The following is a 19,275-nucleotide window of genomic DNA, read 5'->3' on the forward strand; positions in this document are numbered from 1 at the left end:
AATCGATTCTTCCTTGTCACACACACAACCTGTCCAACAAGTTTTGTCCAAATCCATCCATAACTTTTTGAGATATCCTGCTATGTATCGTTTTTGGCCCTATATCTTCCAATGGTGAAGAATCACTTAAAAAATTAAATAATTCTCATATCCGAATCCATATTCAGATCTTCACCAAAATCGAATCGTCCATGTCAGACACCCGACCGGTCCACCAAGTTTCGTCCGAATCCGTCCACAACTTTTTGAGATATCCTGCTACGTATCGTTTTTGGCCCGATCTCCCAATGGTGAAGAATCACTTTAAAATTATAGTAGCCGAATCCGGATCTTCACCAAAATCTAATCATTTAGTCTTTCTTACATACGCTACACCTCTGCCAAATTTCGTCCGAATCCATCCACAACTTTTTGAGATATTTTGTTCACAAACAAACAAACAAACAAACAGACAGGGGTGAAAACATAACCTCCATCCACCTTTGGTGGCGGAGGTAATTACATGCCCAGACCAGGAATCAAACGCAGGTCTTCTAGTAAACCATACCAGTGCTCTGCCATCTGGGCTATCATTCATTATTTATAATCCTGTTCATTTATATAATGTGTTTTTATGTCCCCAGTGCTGTTTATAAATAGCCGGCATGGATTTGTCCCCTCATTGGAGGAAAATCCTCTCATGAGCAGGCTGTTGGTGCTCCTATGGTTGGCAGTGAGTGCCCCGGAAGCAGTGACGGAAAGAGAGTGGCAATTATATGTGTGGGAAAATTACATGCTTGGTCAGGGTTGCCCAGATAGCTATTTAGTTGTATATATATATATATATATGTATATATATATATATGTATAATATATATATATATATAGATATATATATATATATATATATATATATATATATATATATATATATCTATATATATATATATATATATTTATATATAATTATAAAATTGAAATCTTGCGTGTTTGTGTGTAACATTCGATCGGTCCGGGGGCGTGGCTTACCCCTTTGAGAGAGTAGTAATATCCACCATTTTATTACCTCGCATAGCTTTGAGGCCTGTTTTGTAGGCCCGTGGTGTCTTGCTCTCTCTCTCAGTTTTATTTCAAATCAAATTCGATATATCATTTCATTTTTCACAGTCGCTAACATAGTTTTAGACTCGGTTGAAAAAAAACGGGAAGAAAATCCGATGAAAGTTTCCGTTTATAGAACGAAATGAATTCTGAAAGGCTTGTATCTTCAAGGCCATTGAGTCTGTCTCACGCCTTTATCTTCAATCTAAGTCGCCATCTGATTTCATTTTTATCGATGGTTTTAGACTCGGTAAAAGAAATAATTGAGAACATTCACGCACACACGGGAAATTGCAGAGATATATTTTAAAAATCACGCCACGTTGATATACGAAAATACACCGCCTAAAATAACAGGCATACAGTATATATCTTCGTTATTTCATTCAACATTATTACCCGGAAGTAAAATATGTTTCAGGAAATTACCGAGAAATATTTCTTCGATTTTTTTTATTATTTATATGCGCATACACTTTAAATAGGTTTATTTGAAATCTTTAATTTTCACAATGTAATTTATTTGTCATTTGATGATCGGCAAAACGATAGCACAAACACAATACTATTTGCAGGAAGAATGTCGTATCAACCCTCCGACGGCGCTATGGACGCGGACAACGAATCACACCTCACGTCTATGGACGCGAATAGCAACATCCGCACGAATCAGTCATCAATGATTTTCATTGACGTGCCTGGAGGCACAGGGAAGACGTTTCTTATTAACCTGATTCTCTCTAAAGTGAGAGCGAGTGGAGAAGTTGCCCTTGCGGTGGCCTCATCTGGCATAGCTGCTACTCTCATGCCTGGTGGAAGAACAGCGCACTCAAGGTTCCAAATCCCTCTGACACCGAGGGAAGGTGGCGTATGCAACATCGATAAAAATTCCACTATCGCAGACCTCTTTCGAAGTACAAAAACTCATCGTGTGGGATGAGTGTCCTATGATCAGGAGAGAGAGTTTTGAGGCTGTGGATCGCACGTTGCGTGATGTATGTGACAAAGACGAGCCTTTTGGAGGGATCTTGACGATATGCTGTGGTGATTTCCGTCAACTTCTGCCCGTGGTGAAAAGAGGGTGTGATGCTGACGTTGAGAATGCGTGCATAAAGAAGTCCTACTTATGGCAGAGCTTTGGAATGTTTCACTTGAGAACTAATATGCGACTGACCGACGGAAGTGGGCAGTTTTCAAGATTTTTGCTCGACATCGGCGAGGATAGAATCGAGAAAAATGCGGATGATGAGATAGATTTGCCAGAGGATATACTGCTGACAGCGAGTGGGCTCGATGAGTGCATCGATACCATATATCCATCATTCGCCAATCCGATGGAGGTTTTTTCAGCAAGGTCTATATTAGTGCCCCTCAACGATATGATGCGAAACATCAATTCAAGATGCATCACAAGGTTCCCTGGTGCTAGCAAGGAGTATGCTGCGTTCAACAGTGTGACTGAGGGTACTGATGCGACGCACTTCCCAACGGAATTCCTAGATTCCGTTGAAGTCTCGGGATTGCCGCCGCAAAACCTCGAGCTCAAAAAAGGATCCCCTATCATTTTGATGCGGAACTTGGACCCTCCGAAACTTTGCAACGGGACGCGCATGATTGTTGAGGACATGCTTCGAAATATTATAGTTGCGAGGATCATAAGTTCAACGTTTGAAGGCGAAACTGTAATGCTCCCTCGGATCCGACTAAATCTGTCGGAAGCTGAGGATATCCCTTTGCAGCGCTGCCAGTTCCCCATACAATCCTGCTTCGCAATGACGATCCATAAGGCGCAAGGGCAAACTATGGAGAATGTGCTGGTCTACCTGGAGAAACCTATCTTCCAGCATGGTCAGCTGTATGTGGCGCTCAGTCGAGGGAAGAGGAAAGAGAACGTGCGAGTTTATGTAAATGGAGGATCGTCGACAAAGAACATCGTCATCAGAAGTGTCCTCTGACAACAAAATCGTGGTAGTCCACGGGTCGCGTGTTTTTTCTAAAAAAAAACAAAACAAAAAAAACGTGATCGGAGATAAGGGCCGAAATCACGTGTCACAGGTAAGTGATTTAGAACGCTGGAGAGGTGAGCCTTATGGCTTGCTGGCCCAAATAATCTCCCTGATGATGTCCAGCGTTCGCTTTAGTTCTATTCTCATATCTATTGAAACTGACATTGACCCAACGGGTCATGGGTCGTCTAGTATATATCTATCTATCTATCTATATATATATATATATATATATATATATATATATATATATATGTATATATATATATATTGTTACGGTCCGCGGATTGGATGTTATTTACCGAGCGGAGGTAACCGCGGCCAAACAGTTGTTCCCCGTTTCTTCCCGACTCACCCGATTCACCCAGACGTTGGCCAAATCGCGCTATGCGAAATCAATGATAGAAAGGACACGACGACTGGGAAAAATGAAACGACGCAAGGGGGGTACAGTTCTCAAGACCTCCGGAGGAGGGTATAATTACAGTGATGGAGAAAAGGGGATAGATTACAAGGCAGAGTGAGGTAAAGACACAGAAGAGATGGGCACTTAAATACAGTCTTATCAATTCCCAGACAGACCACGGACAAACGAACAAGGTAGACTCACACGGGGATTGATGGCAGGAATGGACAGGTAGGTCGCTGGCACAAGGTGCACCTTGGCTCGGGGACAGGATAAAGCACGGTTCAACGATGCAGGGAGGTCTCACAGCACTCGGAGGTGGTCTTGCTTGCTCCAAGCTCAGCGCGCATCTGACGTCACCTCTCTCTCACTGCGCATGCTCAGCGGGGAGTGACACGCCCTCGGCTGGTTGGTTCCGCCCCAACTGGGGCCGGTCCGCCGCTTCCATTGGGTGCGGGGGTTACCGGGCTCCGCCCTTGATGAGGAGCCGACAGGGAGCCATGTTCTACCCCTGTTTGGTAACCCCGTCGAGCACATGTCCGATGGCGGCTCGTTGGGAAGGCCTGGTGTCCTCCCACCACTCCCACCAAGCTGGAGTGAGGACGCGCACTCCCTGCGCTCGTTGTTGTTGTTGTTGTTGTTGTTGTTGAAGAGAACTGTGAGGAAGAGCTGCGGGGAGGTATTGGGAGGTCCTAAACTTCCTAACGGTGCCATACAATCACATTCTGGTGCAACGAAGGGTCAGAATTAATGGAAACGAAACCTTAACTGACATAGACTAAGAATAACTAGCAAGATGTCCTATCGTTGTCTACCTGAGATGCGGTGGACCTGGATGCGACATTTAATGTGGGAAATAGGGGGAGGTCGGGTCTACAGAGTGTTGTTTACAGAAAATGGGACTAGGGAATGGGGGATTGGGGAGAGTTGGGAAGTATTGAGGAAATAGGGGAATATTTACAAGCGGATATGGATGGATGCAAATCCCATATCCGCAACAATATATATATATATATATATATATATATATATATATATATATGTATATTGTTGCGGATCTCCCGAAGCCCGTTCCCGTTACAAAGGGGGGATTAAACCCCTTTTTCCCCCCTGGGTCTTCGTGTCCACGAGGCCGAATCGCCACTTCCGGAGCAAGCGTGAAAAGGGTATCCGGTCAACGTCGCACGTACCTTTAACCCACGCTGCCACGAAAGCGGGGACCGAACCTCGCACAAGCCACGCTTAATCGAGTACGCCTGAGCAGTATGCGTGTCATGTGACTCATGCCGTTACTTTTATGGAACCCGATTCGAGCGGTTCTAGTCGTACCATTGGAGGCCAATGGATGGAAGGGGCAGGAACCGTCAAATAAGAGGAATAACACAATTTATTTACAATGTACAATGATTCGCAGAAGGAAAGGGGACACAGAGCAGAAGCTTAACCAATTTAACTTAAACCCAGACACAGGGCCCACTCACGCACACGGGGAGAAGAAGAGAAGAAGTCCGCGCGCCAAACGCGCTTTGACGTCGGTCGCTCCGGGGCAGCTCGCCAGGCGTAGCTCTCTGGCAGTCACGGCACGTATGCAGGAGAAGGCAGGCAGGAGGAGATCCCCGTCTGTGGCCCGGCACGGGTCGTCTTCTTGAGCATGGTTAATACAGCGCAGAGCGCAGGACACAGGGCACGGGGAAAATTCGTGTACAATCACGATAACCGGCAATTCAATGCACTCGTTCTGCGGTGCGTTCTCAAGCTCAACTCAACTCCACTCACTCTCACAGGGGCTCCGACTCAACTGAACTGACGCGCAACTCTCTTGAACTCAACTCGTGACTCAAACTCTACTGAACTCAGAACTTGAACTCATGTGGGGGGGCTCGGAGCAGGATTTTATGGCTCCGCCCCAGCTCTACTCGAATGTTCCAAACCCCACCTCTCATCGTCGTGGTTAGCCACACCCCTCGAGCCCTGATTGGCGGCTCGTTGCTTACCGGCCACTCCCTCCTGCAGTGCCTCCCTTCGGCCTCGCCAGACTTGTTCAGGCCTGCCACGTGGCATGCTAGCGCCAAAAGATCACCCTACTCACGGGCCTGCTCAACGCAAAACTAACACAGGAAAGGACTACCCTTACATTCACTAAGAAATAACTGAACTATCGCGAGGCTACATGTTGTGGTGCGTCTACCTACGAGAGGGATTATCCTTTATTCCAAAACCACAACACTACACCCCTCTCTCATCAGACTCGTCCCGAGTCGAACCCACCAATGGAATGACCGGTAGAGCCTGACATGCAAAATTAATATTACATTTAGATGTGACACATAGGTGTGGTTCCCCCTAGCATTTACTCTGACCCATGTGTGCGACAGTTTTAGCACTAGATATGTCCCTCCTATTGCGTTGAGCAGCTATCAAACAGTTTCACACTCACAACTACCCGAGTATTTCCGGAATTTCAAACTAAACACATAGCCGGTGGGCAGCATTCTTATATTTACAAGCACGTATATTTACAATTCTATGACCCAGGACCTGTTCTTTTTGGAAGAGAAGATTGGAGGGGAGAGAAAACGCAACAAAACACTCATAATCGTGGCACTTGCTTCTTGCATCTTGCTTCTTGCTTCTTCCGTGTGCGTCTAACAAACCATCTGGCCCGCTGACCGGCATACAGGCCATTTGAAGCATCAGGGCCATCTAAACTTGCAGAACTTCTCGTCCCTAGCACACAATAATAAACAAAAATGCTTTTATTTGTTTTCCTTTGGCCAGCAGGGCCGTTCTCATGTGGTCCAACTGTGTGGCATCAATGCCACTCAACCAAGTGGTCCGAAGGTGCAAGATGATTTTGCAGCAAGATGTTGCACAGCAGAGGAGCAAGGCCACAAGGCTTGTGGTCCATGAGTGTAACAAGGTGCAGCAAAGTGGTTTGGCAGCAAAGTGCTGCACAAGTCGGCTGCACTGGTGCAACAAGGGTGCAGCAAAAGGACATGGCAGCCAGGTGCTCCACAGTTCGGCTGCACAGGTGCGACAGTGACATGGCAGCAAGGTGCAGAAGGGATGCTGCACAGGTCGATGGTGCTGCACAGTCCGGCCTCCAAAATGGTCCTGGGGTGGGGGGGAGAGACAAAGCACAAAAAGCAAGCGGAAAAGATGCAATGGCACACAGAAAAACAAGGTGGTGCGGCGCAAGGGACGTGGAAGAGCGAGCAAAGCAGGCTCGTCCCTAACCATCTGTACCCCCCACTGTTGGCGACACTACCCTAGCCCCCCTTGTATTTACAATCCATCACTACGTCTTGTCTCCCATATCCCCCTCTATTCCAAAGTTGTCTCCAAATCCCTCCCAGGAAGGAAGGGATGGAACAAACACAATGTCTTATTACGTCCTGATGTGTCTTACTTTCCAAACGGCTTACAGAGCCCTGGCGTGGAGCTCGTCCTCCTCGGTGAATGGCTGTGGATGGTGCGAAGGGATTTCTCATCCTAACTACTCTAGTAACGTCAACTCATTTAAACTACCCGGGGTCGTACCCTGCCAATCGGCCTCTTTAAACTATGTGGTTCTAAGAACCCGAATTCCCATTGCCCACACTGTGGTGCCATCCTGAATTTGGGTCTCACTCCCGCAAATTTTCACTCGTGCCCTCGCACAATTTTGGGGCTGGGTCATGTGGCTCCACTAGCAGGTCTACCTACCTGCGCACCTACGCCACTGAAGCCACCACCCGAGCTTACCTGCTCCTTGCGACTATCTAATCGGGGAAGGCCCTCCCTGGCTCTTACCCCCTCTGTGCCCACCTTGGCATCGGGCAACCCGGGTCCTCTCCTGGGATCCTCGGGCCCCACTCACACTACAACTAACCGGCTCCCAGAGCCTACCTGCGGCCTCACCTGACCGACAAACTACCAGTGGCGGTGTGCCCCAATAACCATACGCACTAAGTAAGCCACACGCCCAGCCATTCCACAGACTACTGCACCCAACAAAGCACTACTTGCTAATACCTGCACCACAGGCGTCAATATCCATACAATTTACCTATGCCCTCTACCTGGCTTTACACTACCCCCCCCCCCCCCCCCAGGCTTTCGCGAATGGGTTCCACTCTCCCCCATTCGATCCTTCGCACCATGCATTCCACACCTTTTATTCCACACCAAGCATTCCACACCTTTTATTCTGCACACCAAATATCTTGGACACCATTTTTCCTCACAAACCTCAACACAATTCCATTTATCTCTACAACACAACTTCTCACACACACAGCATCATCTATCTACATAATTTCCCCTAAGACTCATGCTTCCCCGTCGTCCCTTTACACGATGCACTCCCTTTTCTTTCTCAACCACCTAAACTCGCTACGTCCCCTCTATAGTTCAGGTGTCACTACTTAAATATTGTGTCCCTACAGTCTTCTAAGTCCCTAACAATTATCCAAGCCCTCCCTCGGCTAGCTTTTGTGCCCCATTGAGGCAACCATTGCTGGCACCCCCATGTGCCTATCACTGCCATCCCCCTAAACTAGTGCTCATGCCCCCCCCCACCCCCTGTGTGAGGAATGGTGACACTACCATTGCCCCACGTGGGGGACACTACTCTCCCCAGTCCTCCAAACTACGAGCTCCTCCGTGTGGGTGTACATCGTCACAGCTCGGCCTCGAAGGGCCGAGCGGTCCATGCGGGTGGTTGGTCGCCTGTATGTGGTGTCTGTCCGGCATTTATGATCCAAGGGGGGAGGGATGGATGGACCCAGGTGCCGGGCTCCATCCCTGCGCGGGGCCCCGCGCGCCCACGCACGATGACCCAGCCGGCCAAGGTCGGAACACCGCACCCGATAGGGTGCGTGGCTCCGAAAACTCCTACCTCCCCTTGAACCTCGCCGATCACCTTTGCCGCCACGGCACCAACCATACAGTGCGGGGGCCGGTACGAATCGTGCACGCCGGTCCTTGTGAGACCGATGCAGCACGGATTCCCTCCGGTCCCTGCTGCACACAACTCACCGGGGGCTCACGTCTGCTACCCGTGCCGCTAGGCGCTACCCCGGTCGGTGTCGATGCTTGAGCCGCGTCCTCACCACTCGCGACCCACTCCGCACTCGCACACCCAGGCGCACACGCGCCTCCCACACACTCCGTCACACACTCTTCCCGCACACAGTCCAGTGTGCATTCTCCCTCACACTGTTATTGCACACTCTGGTGCACACCCGTCTCTCACACACTCCTGTGCACACTCGGCCATCACACACTCTTTTTCCACACCCCCAGGTGCGCACTCTCCCGTTACACACTCCCTAACCGCACAACCAGGCGCACACACGCCCCTCACACACTCCTTTGTGCACTCTTCTTTTACACACTCAGGTGTGCACTCTCGCTCACCCTCCGTTACACACTCTGGTGTGCACTCCTGCACACACTCTGTAACACACTGGTGTGCACTCCTGCACACACTCTGTAACACAATCTGGTGTGCACTCCTGCACACACTCTGTAACACGCTCTGGTGTGCACTCCTGCACACACTCTGTAACATGCTCTGGTGTGCACTCCTGCACACACTCTGTAACACGCTCTGGTGTGCACTCCTGCACACACTCTGTAACACACTCTGGTGTGCACTCCTGCACACACACTGTAACACACTCTCTCTCTCACTCGCGCTCCACGCACGCCCTCTCATACCGCACAATGGGCATTTCGCAAATTGTACCAGTCGCCCTCGTACACCGCACAATGGGCCCATCGCGAATGCCCGGGTCTCGCCTCTGTCCCAAGTGCGCCGAGAACCCGTCCGCGCCAAACACATTCGCACCATTTTCGCAACTCACCTCTGGGACCTCCTTCCCCAGCTTCTTCGCCAGCACCTGCAAACTTTTAATTTCGTTAGTAAGCACGGCATCACGGTGCAAATACAGACTCTGCGCGGGTTCCATCACCTCCTCCCGCGATTTATTCACTTTCTCTCCCGTCTCTTCAGCCCCAATTATTTATTTTTCTTCGCCGATCGTCGGTGCCCATGAAATTTTCTTTTCCAACTCGACCTTCGCCGGCGCCCCCAAAATTTTCTTTTCCAATGCGACGATCGTCGGCTCTACAATTCCCTCTCGCGTCACTACCCTCATAGCCCCGGTCAATTTGGCTGTCCTTCGCTCTACCTCGCTCCCCACGCGTTCTCCGCACCGCTTCACCTCATCGCGTACCACCACGAACTTCCCGCTCAATCTGCACCCAATGTCCTCCCCTGCCTTTTTCATGTCCTTTTCCGACTCTGCCCTCATCTTTTCCATTTCACCACCCATTTTGTTTTCCAACCCCTCCATGTTGCACCTTGCTTCGTCCCTCATTTCTTTCAATTCCTGGGTGGATTTGTCACTCTGGGTATCCAATGTCTCCTTCAATTCGCCCTTCATTTTATCCATGTTATCCTCTGTCTTGATCATATAGGCCCTCATTTGTGCCATAAATAATTGCAAGTCCCCTGACACCATGGGCTCGGCTTCCACCACCACGTGCGAGGCGCTGCCATTTTCTTTACCAACTGCCGCACCCTCATCTGCTTCCTCCACTACCAACTGTCCCTATTGGTCCTGGGTCATTAATTCCTCTACTTCTCCCACCCCCACCGGCATCTGACCATCTTGGCCAGCCATGGTACGAATTGAATTTGGTTCTTAAAACTAAATTTCGTCCACTCGTAATTTTTGAGTGCGTGAAGCGCACTCTAGGTACAATTATCCCACTCCTAGACACCAATTTGTTGCGGCCAATTTGTACAAATTGGTGTCCAAATTTTTTTTCAGGGTTCAGATCCCACTCCTGACTACCAATTTGTTGCGGATCTCCCGAAGATTGCCGAACAAGCTTTAACTCCGAGGCGTTCAGGCAAAATATAGCGGAGAATACTCATGGGCGGGAGAGACCGAAGAGCGCTTACCTTCACGGATCCCACCGGCTGTCCTCAAACCTGCAATAATTAATTCAACCGACACAGGTTTAAAATGTTCAAGAAAATGCCAGCTTTATTAACCAAAATGCCGGTAACAAAGAAAATGCACGATAAATGAAACTATCTTATTATAATAGAGCAAACGTATATGGTTATGTCGTTATGTCGTTATGTCGCTATGTTTATATGCGACAAAAACACCTTCTTCTTCTTCAAATAAAATTACCACCCTTTTAATTAACCCTCTTAATTGCGTTAAAACTGCTGAGACCCCTTATAGTGGACCAGCCAAGTCACACAAAAAATCTTTGGGTGGCATTTCCTGTTAAAAGCAGGCATCCATGCTGAATCAATTGCTTGGGGGATGTGGAAAAAAATGTGGGTAGATGCCACCCTGGATTTTGACCTTGAAGGTCATTTTCAAGGTCAAATGTACCAAAAAAGGGTAAAAACAGGTATTTTCTCTGTTATTTTTTGTACAGCATTTTCTGTTGCATGTCCAAGCAGGCATCCATACTAAATCAATTGCCTGTGGGATGGCTAAAAATATGAGGGTGGATGTCACCCTGGATTTTGACCTTGAAGATCATTTTCAAGGTCAAATTGAACAAAGAATAATGTTTAAAATAGGCATTTTCTCACTAACTATACTAATAGGTGAATACACAAGTGTCTTTGGGCATGATTTGATGTGCTTGATATCCTGCAAATGTTTAAGTGTTCACTGGCCTGCAGGATTGCAGCAGTCAATGGCGTCACAACCACAGGCAGTGGTGCACTTGAGGTCCTGTCTGTAACAGCTGCAACGAGCAGTTCTGCACTTTGATTTGCATCCACAGGTGACAAGTTGGATGCAGGCACCTGGAACAGATGGCAGCCTGGTCCAGATTACCTGCAGATTACCAGACTCCAGCTTCCATCCTGGTGTTTCACTTGGAGAGGGGACTATGATGTTCTCCTGGTCTGCCTGTAACCATATCTTGGCCTGGTAGTTAGCACGAGCTCTGTGTAGCTCCAGGGCATCTTTCGTTGGGGGCAGCATTTCAAGGCCCTTCTTGCCTTTAGCAAACAGATGTAGCCGAGCGTGATCAATGGTGGGTTGCTCTGCAGTGCCATACAGGTGGCAAACGAACCGCTCAACGTTCTCCAGGGTTCCATCACGCCCAACCCCACTGACAAGATTTGGCTGTTTCTGGAAGGTTTTCCAGCATGATTGTTTCCCATGGCCTGTGAAGGATGATGACGTATCGCACCCAGTGAGAGCATGGAAGCTGACCAGGTTCTCCTTCAAATGCTGTGGAAGCTTCTCCGATATGGTGTGCAGTGGATAACACTTCCGCTTCTTAGCAGTGCCTGAAACCATCCATACCTGGCATGCCTTCGGCGTCAGGAAGTGCACCAAGAGTACCATGACATCAGTGTCTCTGCAGATCACCAGCACTCTTTCATAGCCTGCAGCAACTGCCTCGCATCCATGCAGGATCAGCCTTGTGTCTGCTTCTTCGTGGTTTCCATGGAGTCTGACGTCATCTCTCCTGGTTGATCTTGCATCTTTGACATCAGCAAAACCGCCTCCTACGACCAGCTCGTGTCTTTGTGGCAGCTCCTTCGCACTTTTCATGAGGGATTCTGAAAGAAAGCGTGCAAGGCTGGCCTTGTTCTCATCCAATGCAACAAACTGGTTCCAGACCTGCGGGAGTGGGACTTGCAGACCATTAATGATCTTCTGTATGGGCTTCTTCTTCCCAAGTCTCTTGGCTCTTGTAGCTGCCTTTGTAGAGTGGACTCCAATGTAGCGGTCAAACACAATGTCGACCCTTGTTGTGTGCTGACCAAAGTGCCTCGTCACTGACTGCTGGAAGACGGCAGCATAGTCACCAAATGTGTGGCACCCATGAGGCTTTCCCATCGCTTGGATGAGGGCATGGCCATCGATCAGGACGCATGCCTTCATGTCAGCATCTGGAATTTCGGAAAGAATTTCCATTGTAGCTGACAGAATATTAATCAGCTCTGCCTTTGGTGTGGAGTTCACCACGCCCCCTGGCTTAGCCAATGCCAGCAGCACTGGAGAAAGCTCATGCCTCAGAACCTCTAGCATCTAACCGGCCAGCATTTATGGCATTCAGCAGCCGCTGCATCAGCTTTCGGTCAGCTTTGATGGTCGACTGCACACTCTGCCTTGTGGACACGTTTGCTTTGTATAGGTACGCAAACGTCTTCGAGTTGTTCTTCTTGAGGACATCATGAAACTTGCCTGTTTCATCAATCAGCCGTTGCTTGACATTGTTGATCACCATCTGCTTCCCTCTGTCTTGTGCGGTCAACAGGGTTGCATCCAACCACTTATTTGTTCCCAACCTTCAGGCAATTGATGCAATGCAGATGCCTGTTTATACATTCAACAGAAAGTTATTGTAATATAAAATATAGGCTCGAAAATACCCATTTTTAGCACTTTTTGGTCGATTTGACCTTGAAAAGTACCTTCAAGGTCAACATTGAGGGTGGAGTCGACTCGCATATTCTTCTACATCCTACGGGCAATTGATCTAATAAGGTTATAAATTTCTAAGTGCAACAGAAACTGTTATGAAAAATAGGCTAACGATATACCCATTTTTGCATGTTTTAGGTCCATTTGACCTTGAAAATGACCTTCAAGGTCAAAATCCAGGGTGGCATCCACCCACATAATTTTCCACACACCCCAACTAAGTGATCCAGCATGGATACCTGCTTTTAACAGAAAATGCCATCCAAAGTTTTTTTAGAGCACTTTTTCATAAATAGCTGGTCTACTATTAGACCTTTGACGCCCCTTTAATTCCCCCAAGACCCTTCAGACCACCAAGACCCCCGAAGACCAAAAATACCCCAAAGACCCCAATGACCCAAAACACCCCAAAGACCCAAAATACCCTTCAAGGCCCTGATGCTCAAAAAGACCCTGAATACCCAAAAACCCAAAAGACCCCGAAGACCCAGAAGACCCAAAACACCCCGAAGACCCAAAACACCCCAAAGACCCAAAACACCCAGAAGACCCGAAACACCCAGAAGACCCAAAACATCCCGAAGACCCAAAATATCCCGAAGACCCAAAACACCCTGAAGACCCAAAACACCCCGAAGACACCAAAGACCCTGAAGACCCAAATGGCCCTGAAGACCCAAAGCACCATGAAGACCCAAAAGACACCGAAATGGTCAAAGATGCCTACCCCTCTGAAACGGCATGTGGTGAGGCGCTCGGGGCGCACTGAGTCACGCTGGTATTCCTAATTTGAGCGCTCCCACACAGACCCAAATACAGACAAAAGATAAAATAACTGGAAAATAAATAGGTGTGATTTAGTGGGCACTTAGCTCAAATCGGCTGGTGTATCTCGTCAGGAATCATCCAAAATCGTCTGAGGCCTTGGCATCTTTGCGCACGAAACGCGCTTGTTGGCGCGAAGTAGGCCTCCCACGTGGCCCGCTCACTCCTGGCTCCGTGCGCGAAACGAACGGCCTTGGCGTGCAGCTCACTCCTCCAGCCGTGCTTGTCCTCACGATCTCTGCACAGAAACCGCTGCTCTCCGTCCGCAGTTCCGCCTCCTCATGACCACTAGCAAGATGTCCGAACATGACCGTTCGCGATGAAGCTTCCTTGCGCAAGAGAAATAGCAACCGTTCACCACCAGATCCCAAAACGAGAAGAGCCAAAATGACGTGGATGCCGAGATAAAATGTCGATGCTGAGAGAGACAGAATGTCGATGCTGAGAGAGACAAAATGTCAATGCTGAGAGAGAGAGAGCTTTTCGGCAACCATTCACCAACAAAGTCCGGACCCAAGAGAGAAAATGTCCGCCGCTCTAAATATTTTGTACTTGAGGCTCTGACGGCATCCCACGACGTCTCCGTCTCCACTCCTATCAGCGAGCCTCATCCTAACAGTCCTTGTGCCAATCAAATCCCTGCCAATAACTGCTCCTCAGGGCGTGGCTCATGACCCTGCCTGTGCGCTCACCAAGTCGGTGTTATCAGCGGCAGTGCTCATTTGTTCCAAATCATTGAGAATGGAAAATGTAAGACTTCAACTCCTCCAACATCCATGTGGGATGATTTCAACCACTCCCTGTGGTGTACATTGAAGTCTCCTAAATAGAGGAATTCTGCTTGAGGGTGTTCGGATGTCATAGGCTCATGGCAGGAATTAAGATAGTCAAAGAAAGCTACAAAGTTTGTAGAGTTGGGAGAGCAGTAAATGAAACAGAGAAAACTCGTGATGGTCAGGAGACAAATCTTCAGCCAGATGACATCAAAGTTTGGAGATTCAAAGTCCACAAGGCATACAGCAGGAGTGTTGACGTTGGAGTATATAGATACACGCTCTTCCTTCGATGTGGAATTGTGAGTGAAGGTTGTAGTTCAAAATGTCAAAGGACTTAATAAGATCATCATGTGACAATTGGGTCTTGGAGACGAGCAAGATATTAGGAGAGGTACTTGCTAGATGATGTTCAACAGAGGAAAGATTCGAAGAAAGAACACAAATGTTGGTGAAATTAATTGAAAAAGAGACACGATTCAAAAGGCAAGGGTCTTGGTTAGGGGGGTCAGCGGGGTTGGGGAGGGAGTCGGGAAACCAATACTGCTTATATATGAGCCCCCCTCCCCAACCCCCTCTCGTTGGCAGCAGAGAGGCAGGTCACCGGAGATTCTTCAGACCCAATAATGCCGGGAACTAGAGGCCATTCATTTTTCAGACTTTATCATATTTAATTGGAGATTTCTGAGGAAATGAGAGGAAAGAGAAATAAAAGAGAGAATGTAAAGGTGAGGAGTCAAAATGAGTAAGAAAAGTGTATGATGTTTGTTTGTGAGAAAGAAAGATTGAAGCTAGCCTGGTAACGATAGTTTGAGTGAGACAGAAAGTAAATCCAGCAACACTGACACGGAGAATGTAAGATAGTTCCGGGCACAACTTTAACGCTCCTAAGTCAGAACAGTTGTACTACCCTGGGTGGTTGCTGTCTACAACCTACGACCTAAAAAACTGGTCCAAGCGGATGGGTGTCTTTTAGGAGACACCATCTCCTTATTGGATGGCCGTTGGCTCCCGAAGGGAGCTCATCTGCCCTTTAACAGGTATAGCGATGTTTACCGTGACGTCATGTACCCGATCACATGACCGCGCTCTTTGTTTTGGTTGGCAAAACACCAACCATGCTGGCCGTCTCTAAGTGGTGAAGTTTTACGATCATTGACGTGACACCATTTCAAGGACAATGCCTGTGAGCTGCTGTGTTGTTAATTGCACAAATAGATTTGAAAAGAACTCGGGAATAAGTTTCTATAGAATTCCAGAGCCACTCTCCATGTACGGTCTCGAAGCTATAAGTCTTTATTGTTTAAAGAAGAAGAAACCCACTATTTTGTCCTTCCAGGACGTGATCACGATAACGCGATCTCCCGCGGTCATTTAAACCTCAAATAAAATTCCAATTGCAGATTTGTCAATAGATGAGGTATATTAACAAACGAATGAAACAGATTTGGTCAAATTCTGACTTTTTTTTAACTTGATCGCATTCGACACAAAGTTGTGAGCAACTAAAGAAGAAGAAACGCACCATTTTGTCCTGCCGGGACATGATCACTATCACACGATCTCCCGCGGTCATTTCAACCTCAATTGAAGATTTGTCAATAGGTGAGGTATATTAACAAACGAATGAAACAGATTTGGTCAAATTCTGACTTATTTTAACTAGATCGCATTTCACACAAAGTTGTGAGAAACTAAAGAAAAAGAAGAATCGTTTGGCTTCTCAGATAAAATAAATAATTCTGTCTGCAATTTCAGGTTAATTTCCTTTTTAAAATGGCTTTTTCTGCAATCGGTGCATGGATTGACATGTGTGGATGTGTGTGTGGGTGTGGGTGTGGGGGGGGGGGAGGGGGTTTGGTGTGTGTGTGTGTGTGTGTGTGTGTGTGTGTGTGTGTATCGGGGTTTGTATCCAAGGGGGTTGTGTCAAAGCATGTCCAATGAAAGTGGGGTTGTATCAAAAGTGGGGTTGTATCAAAAGAGGGGTTGTATCAAAAGTGGGTGCGAGTAAACCGGTCATCACTGCCAGCAGTTTTAAAGTGGCAGTTCTAGTGGCAGAGTGGCAGTGGCAGTTCTTCCTTCTTCCCCACACACACCCAGGCCTCATGAGGTTTGTTGTTGAGACGCTGTGATGGTATGACTTTGCCTTTGATAAAGCAGAATGGTACATCATTCCCGATCACATGATACCACAGTGGCTTCACATGACCACTTAAAAAAAAATTGTATGCCTCTAGTGACCTGATTGCCTTCAGTGACTCCCTTGTGTAGATACCCGGTGTGTCGATCAAGTACGTGTACACGTCGCCGTAGTTCAAATCTGGCCAGCAAGATGGATTGTTTTGCCATCCTTTCAATGCAAATGGATCCGGAAGAATATCCTCACCATTCCTATAACTCAACTTCGATTTGTACCGAGATTTTGCAACAGTGTCAAGACTATTAAAATACTCCGAAACGATCACATGTGTGTCGAGCGACGCCATTGTGCAAAACGAAAACACTGCGCTTTTGCCAACCAGGCTGCTGCGCATGCGCGGATATGGTGGGTTTGTTTATAAACAGTGAACATAGCTATTGTTTTTAGTCCTGCAGGTTGTCACATTCACCCTCCCCACTGGCAAGCCAATGAGGGTAATCGGTTTAGTCGCCAACTACCCGACCATGCGGCAGGTAGCACTAGGTTACATGTTACCAGTGGCAGTCAAGGGACTGACCTGACTCAAAAACCTTATCAATTAATGCTTTACCGGGTGAGGGGTAAAGTGACTTTCAGGCCACCCTGTAGAGAGCACCTCATTGTTTTATTGAGTTAGGTAGGGTTGGCATTGGACATTCCTCGGTGATGTTGTATTTCTGTCCTCTTTACGATTAAACTCACTCGTCTGCTCCGAACTATGTCTTCTGGTCATGCCTCTCCACCTCTAACTCTTCTTGCAACCACTTCAGGAGACCCTTGCACCCGGGACTCCTATCAAGGCAGCCTTGCTTGCAAAAACATAAAATTCAAAGTCTGGAAGCTTCTGGGAAAATCTATTCAATCTTTAGCACAGAATCATTCTGCATTTCATGTATTTATCAGATCAATCACTTTCCTTTGTGGAACTAGGATAGTTTCATATCGTTTGACGTTGAAAGTTTTTTTCAGGTGAATAAAAACAAGTGTTCATAAAAAGGAATGAGGTTATCTTCAATGAGGATTGGCTTCTGCTCTTCCTATTTACCTTTCCCTGTCATTTAGCCCTTGTGCTTCCTTGGCGAGCGAGGGAGGCCATGGTGCAAGTGGTGCACTATAGCCATTGCCGTAGAGAGAAAATATACAGAAGGCACCTCACTGACAGGATGTTCTGTGCTGGACAGCCTCGTGGAGGTGTGGACTCTTGCCAGGTGAGTGATGATTGTAGCGGGGAATTACTGGATTTATACTGGCAGCCTGTGCCGATACAAGACAACAGATGTTCATCCTTTGGTGTTTAATGTTCCAGGGTGACAGTGGTGGGCCATTAGTGTGCCAGGAAGCTGATGGGGTGTGGCGAGTGATTGGGGTGACAAGCTGGGGACATGGCTGTGGTCGACCAGAGTACCCTGGGGTCTACAGCCGAATAGACAAAATGCTCAACTGGTTACACCATGCTATGGATGTACGTCTTTGATTCTCCTCTTCCTGCCATTACCACTCTTCGGGCTCATTTGATTTGCAGAAAGCTTCACTTTTTAAAAGAAGTGAGGCTGACCTGGTCAAGAGCATTGGTTATCATTACCTCTGCACCACATACATATATTCCCTTTAAAATAAATATTTGAATTGTTGAAGTGAATAAACTTCATCCCAAATTATCACTCACAAAGAAAAGACCAAATTATCACTCACCAATGGTTTATCGAGATAACATTATTAGTCTTCGTTGGACTTCGTCCAAAACGGGGCTTATGGATTGGGTCTTGTCCATCCGTTCGTCCGCAACCATATAATCTGAGATGTATGGACTGATTTTGATCATACTTGGCACAAAGCCAATACATGATGGTTATACATATGCACATCATTTTGTTTCGCGATGCGATCAAAGATGGCCGACTGGCGACCATTTTAGTTGTGAAAAAAACCTGTGACATTGAACACGTCCTCAACCATTTCTCGGACATACATTTCCCGATCTTCTTCAAACTTGGCACACACATAATGAATGATGGCTTACTTATGCACGTCATTTTTTCCAGGTCAGATCGAAGATAGCCGAGTGGCGGCCATTTTGTTACTTAAAACGTGTCCCAATTATTTCTCCAGATGCATGGGCCGATTTTGTCCAAACTTGCAACAAAGACAATAGATGAACAGAAGATTTTGTTTTGTAATCTGACCAAAGATGGCCGACTGACGGCCTTTAACTCCGTACAGCAAAATTACTCAAACCACGGGGGCTATGGCATTTTATGTCTTTTTCTTCTTGTTTATCTTTACCTCATTAACTTTGTCCATTCATAAATTACATACATTACGGTATTATATTGGCAGAGGTTATATCAATCCATAAATCATACCATACTTAATGCCAGTTATTGAGCACCCATGAAAAGTTGGTGGTTTTGTAATTTACCTCTTAGACTGGGCACAACTCCATCCGAGAAAATTACACTACTCACAATAAGTTAGGGATATTGTGGGAGTGAGTTTATTTTTTATTTTTTATAGGGGTGAGGGTTATGGTATTGAAATCAAG

At 47.2% G+C, this 19,275-nt stretch overlaps 1 protein-coding gene across 1 annotated transcript in view; it reads left to right on the forward strand.

The window, feature by feature from the left end:
* LOC137430552 (transmembrane protease serine 4-like) overlaps positions 1–18,207 on the forward strand; it is a 51,063-nt gene extending 32,856 nt beyond the window's left edge. The window contains exons 5-6 of the mRNA XM_078771116.1: positions 17,796–17,941; positions 18,040–18,207. Of these exons, the coding sequence (XP_078627242.1) occupies positions 17,796–17,941; positions 18,040–18,207 (314 nt within the window). The remainder of the gene's footprint in view (positions 1–17,795; positions 17,942–18,039) is intronic.
* The last annotated feature ends 1,068 nt before the right edge of the window (positions 18,208–19,275 follow it).

This window comes from Myxine glutinosa, chromosome 1, assembly GCF_964187855.1.
Source record: "Myxine glutinosa chromosome 1, kmMyxGlut1.1, whole genome shotgun sequence".
Classification (NCBI taxonomy): domain Eukaryota; kingdom Metazoa; phylum Chordata; class Myxini; order Myxiniformes; family Myxinidae; genus Myxine; species Myxine glutinosa.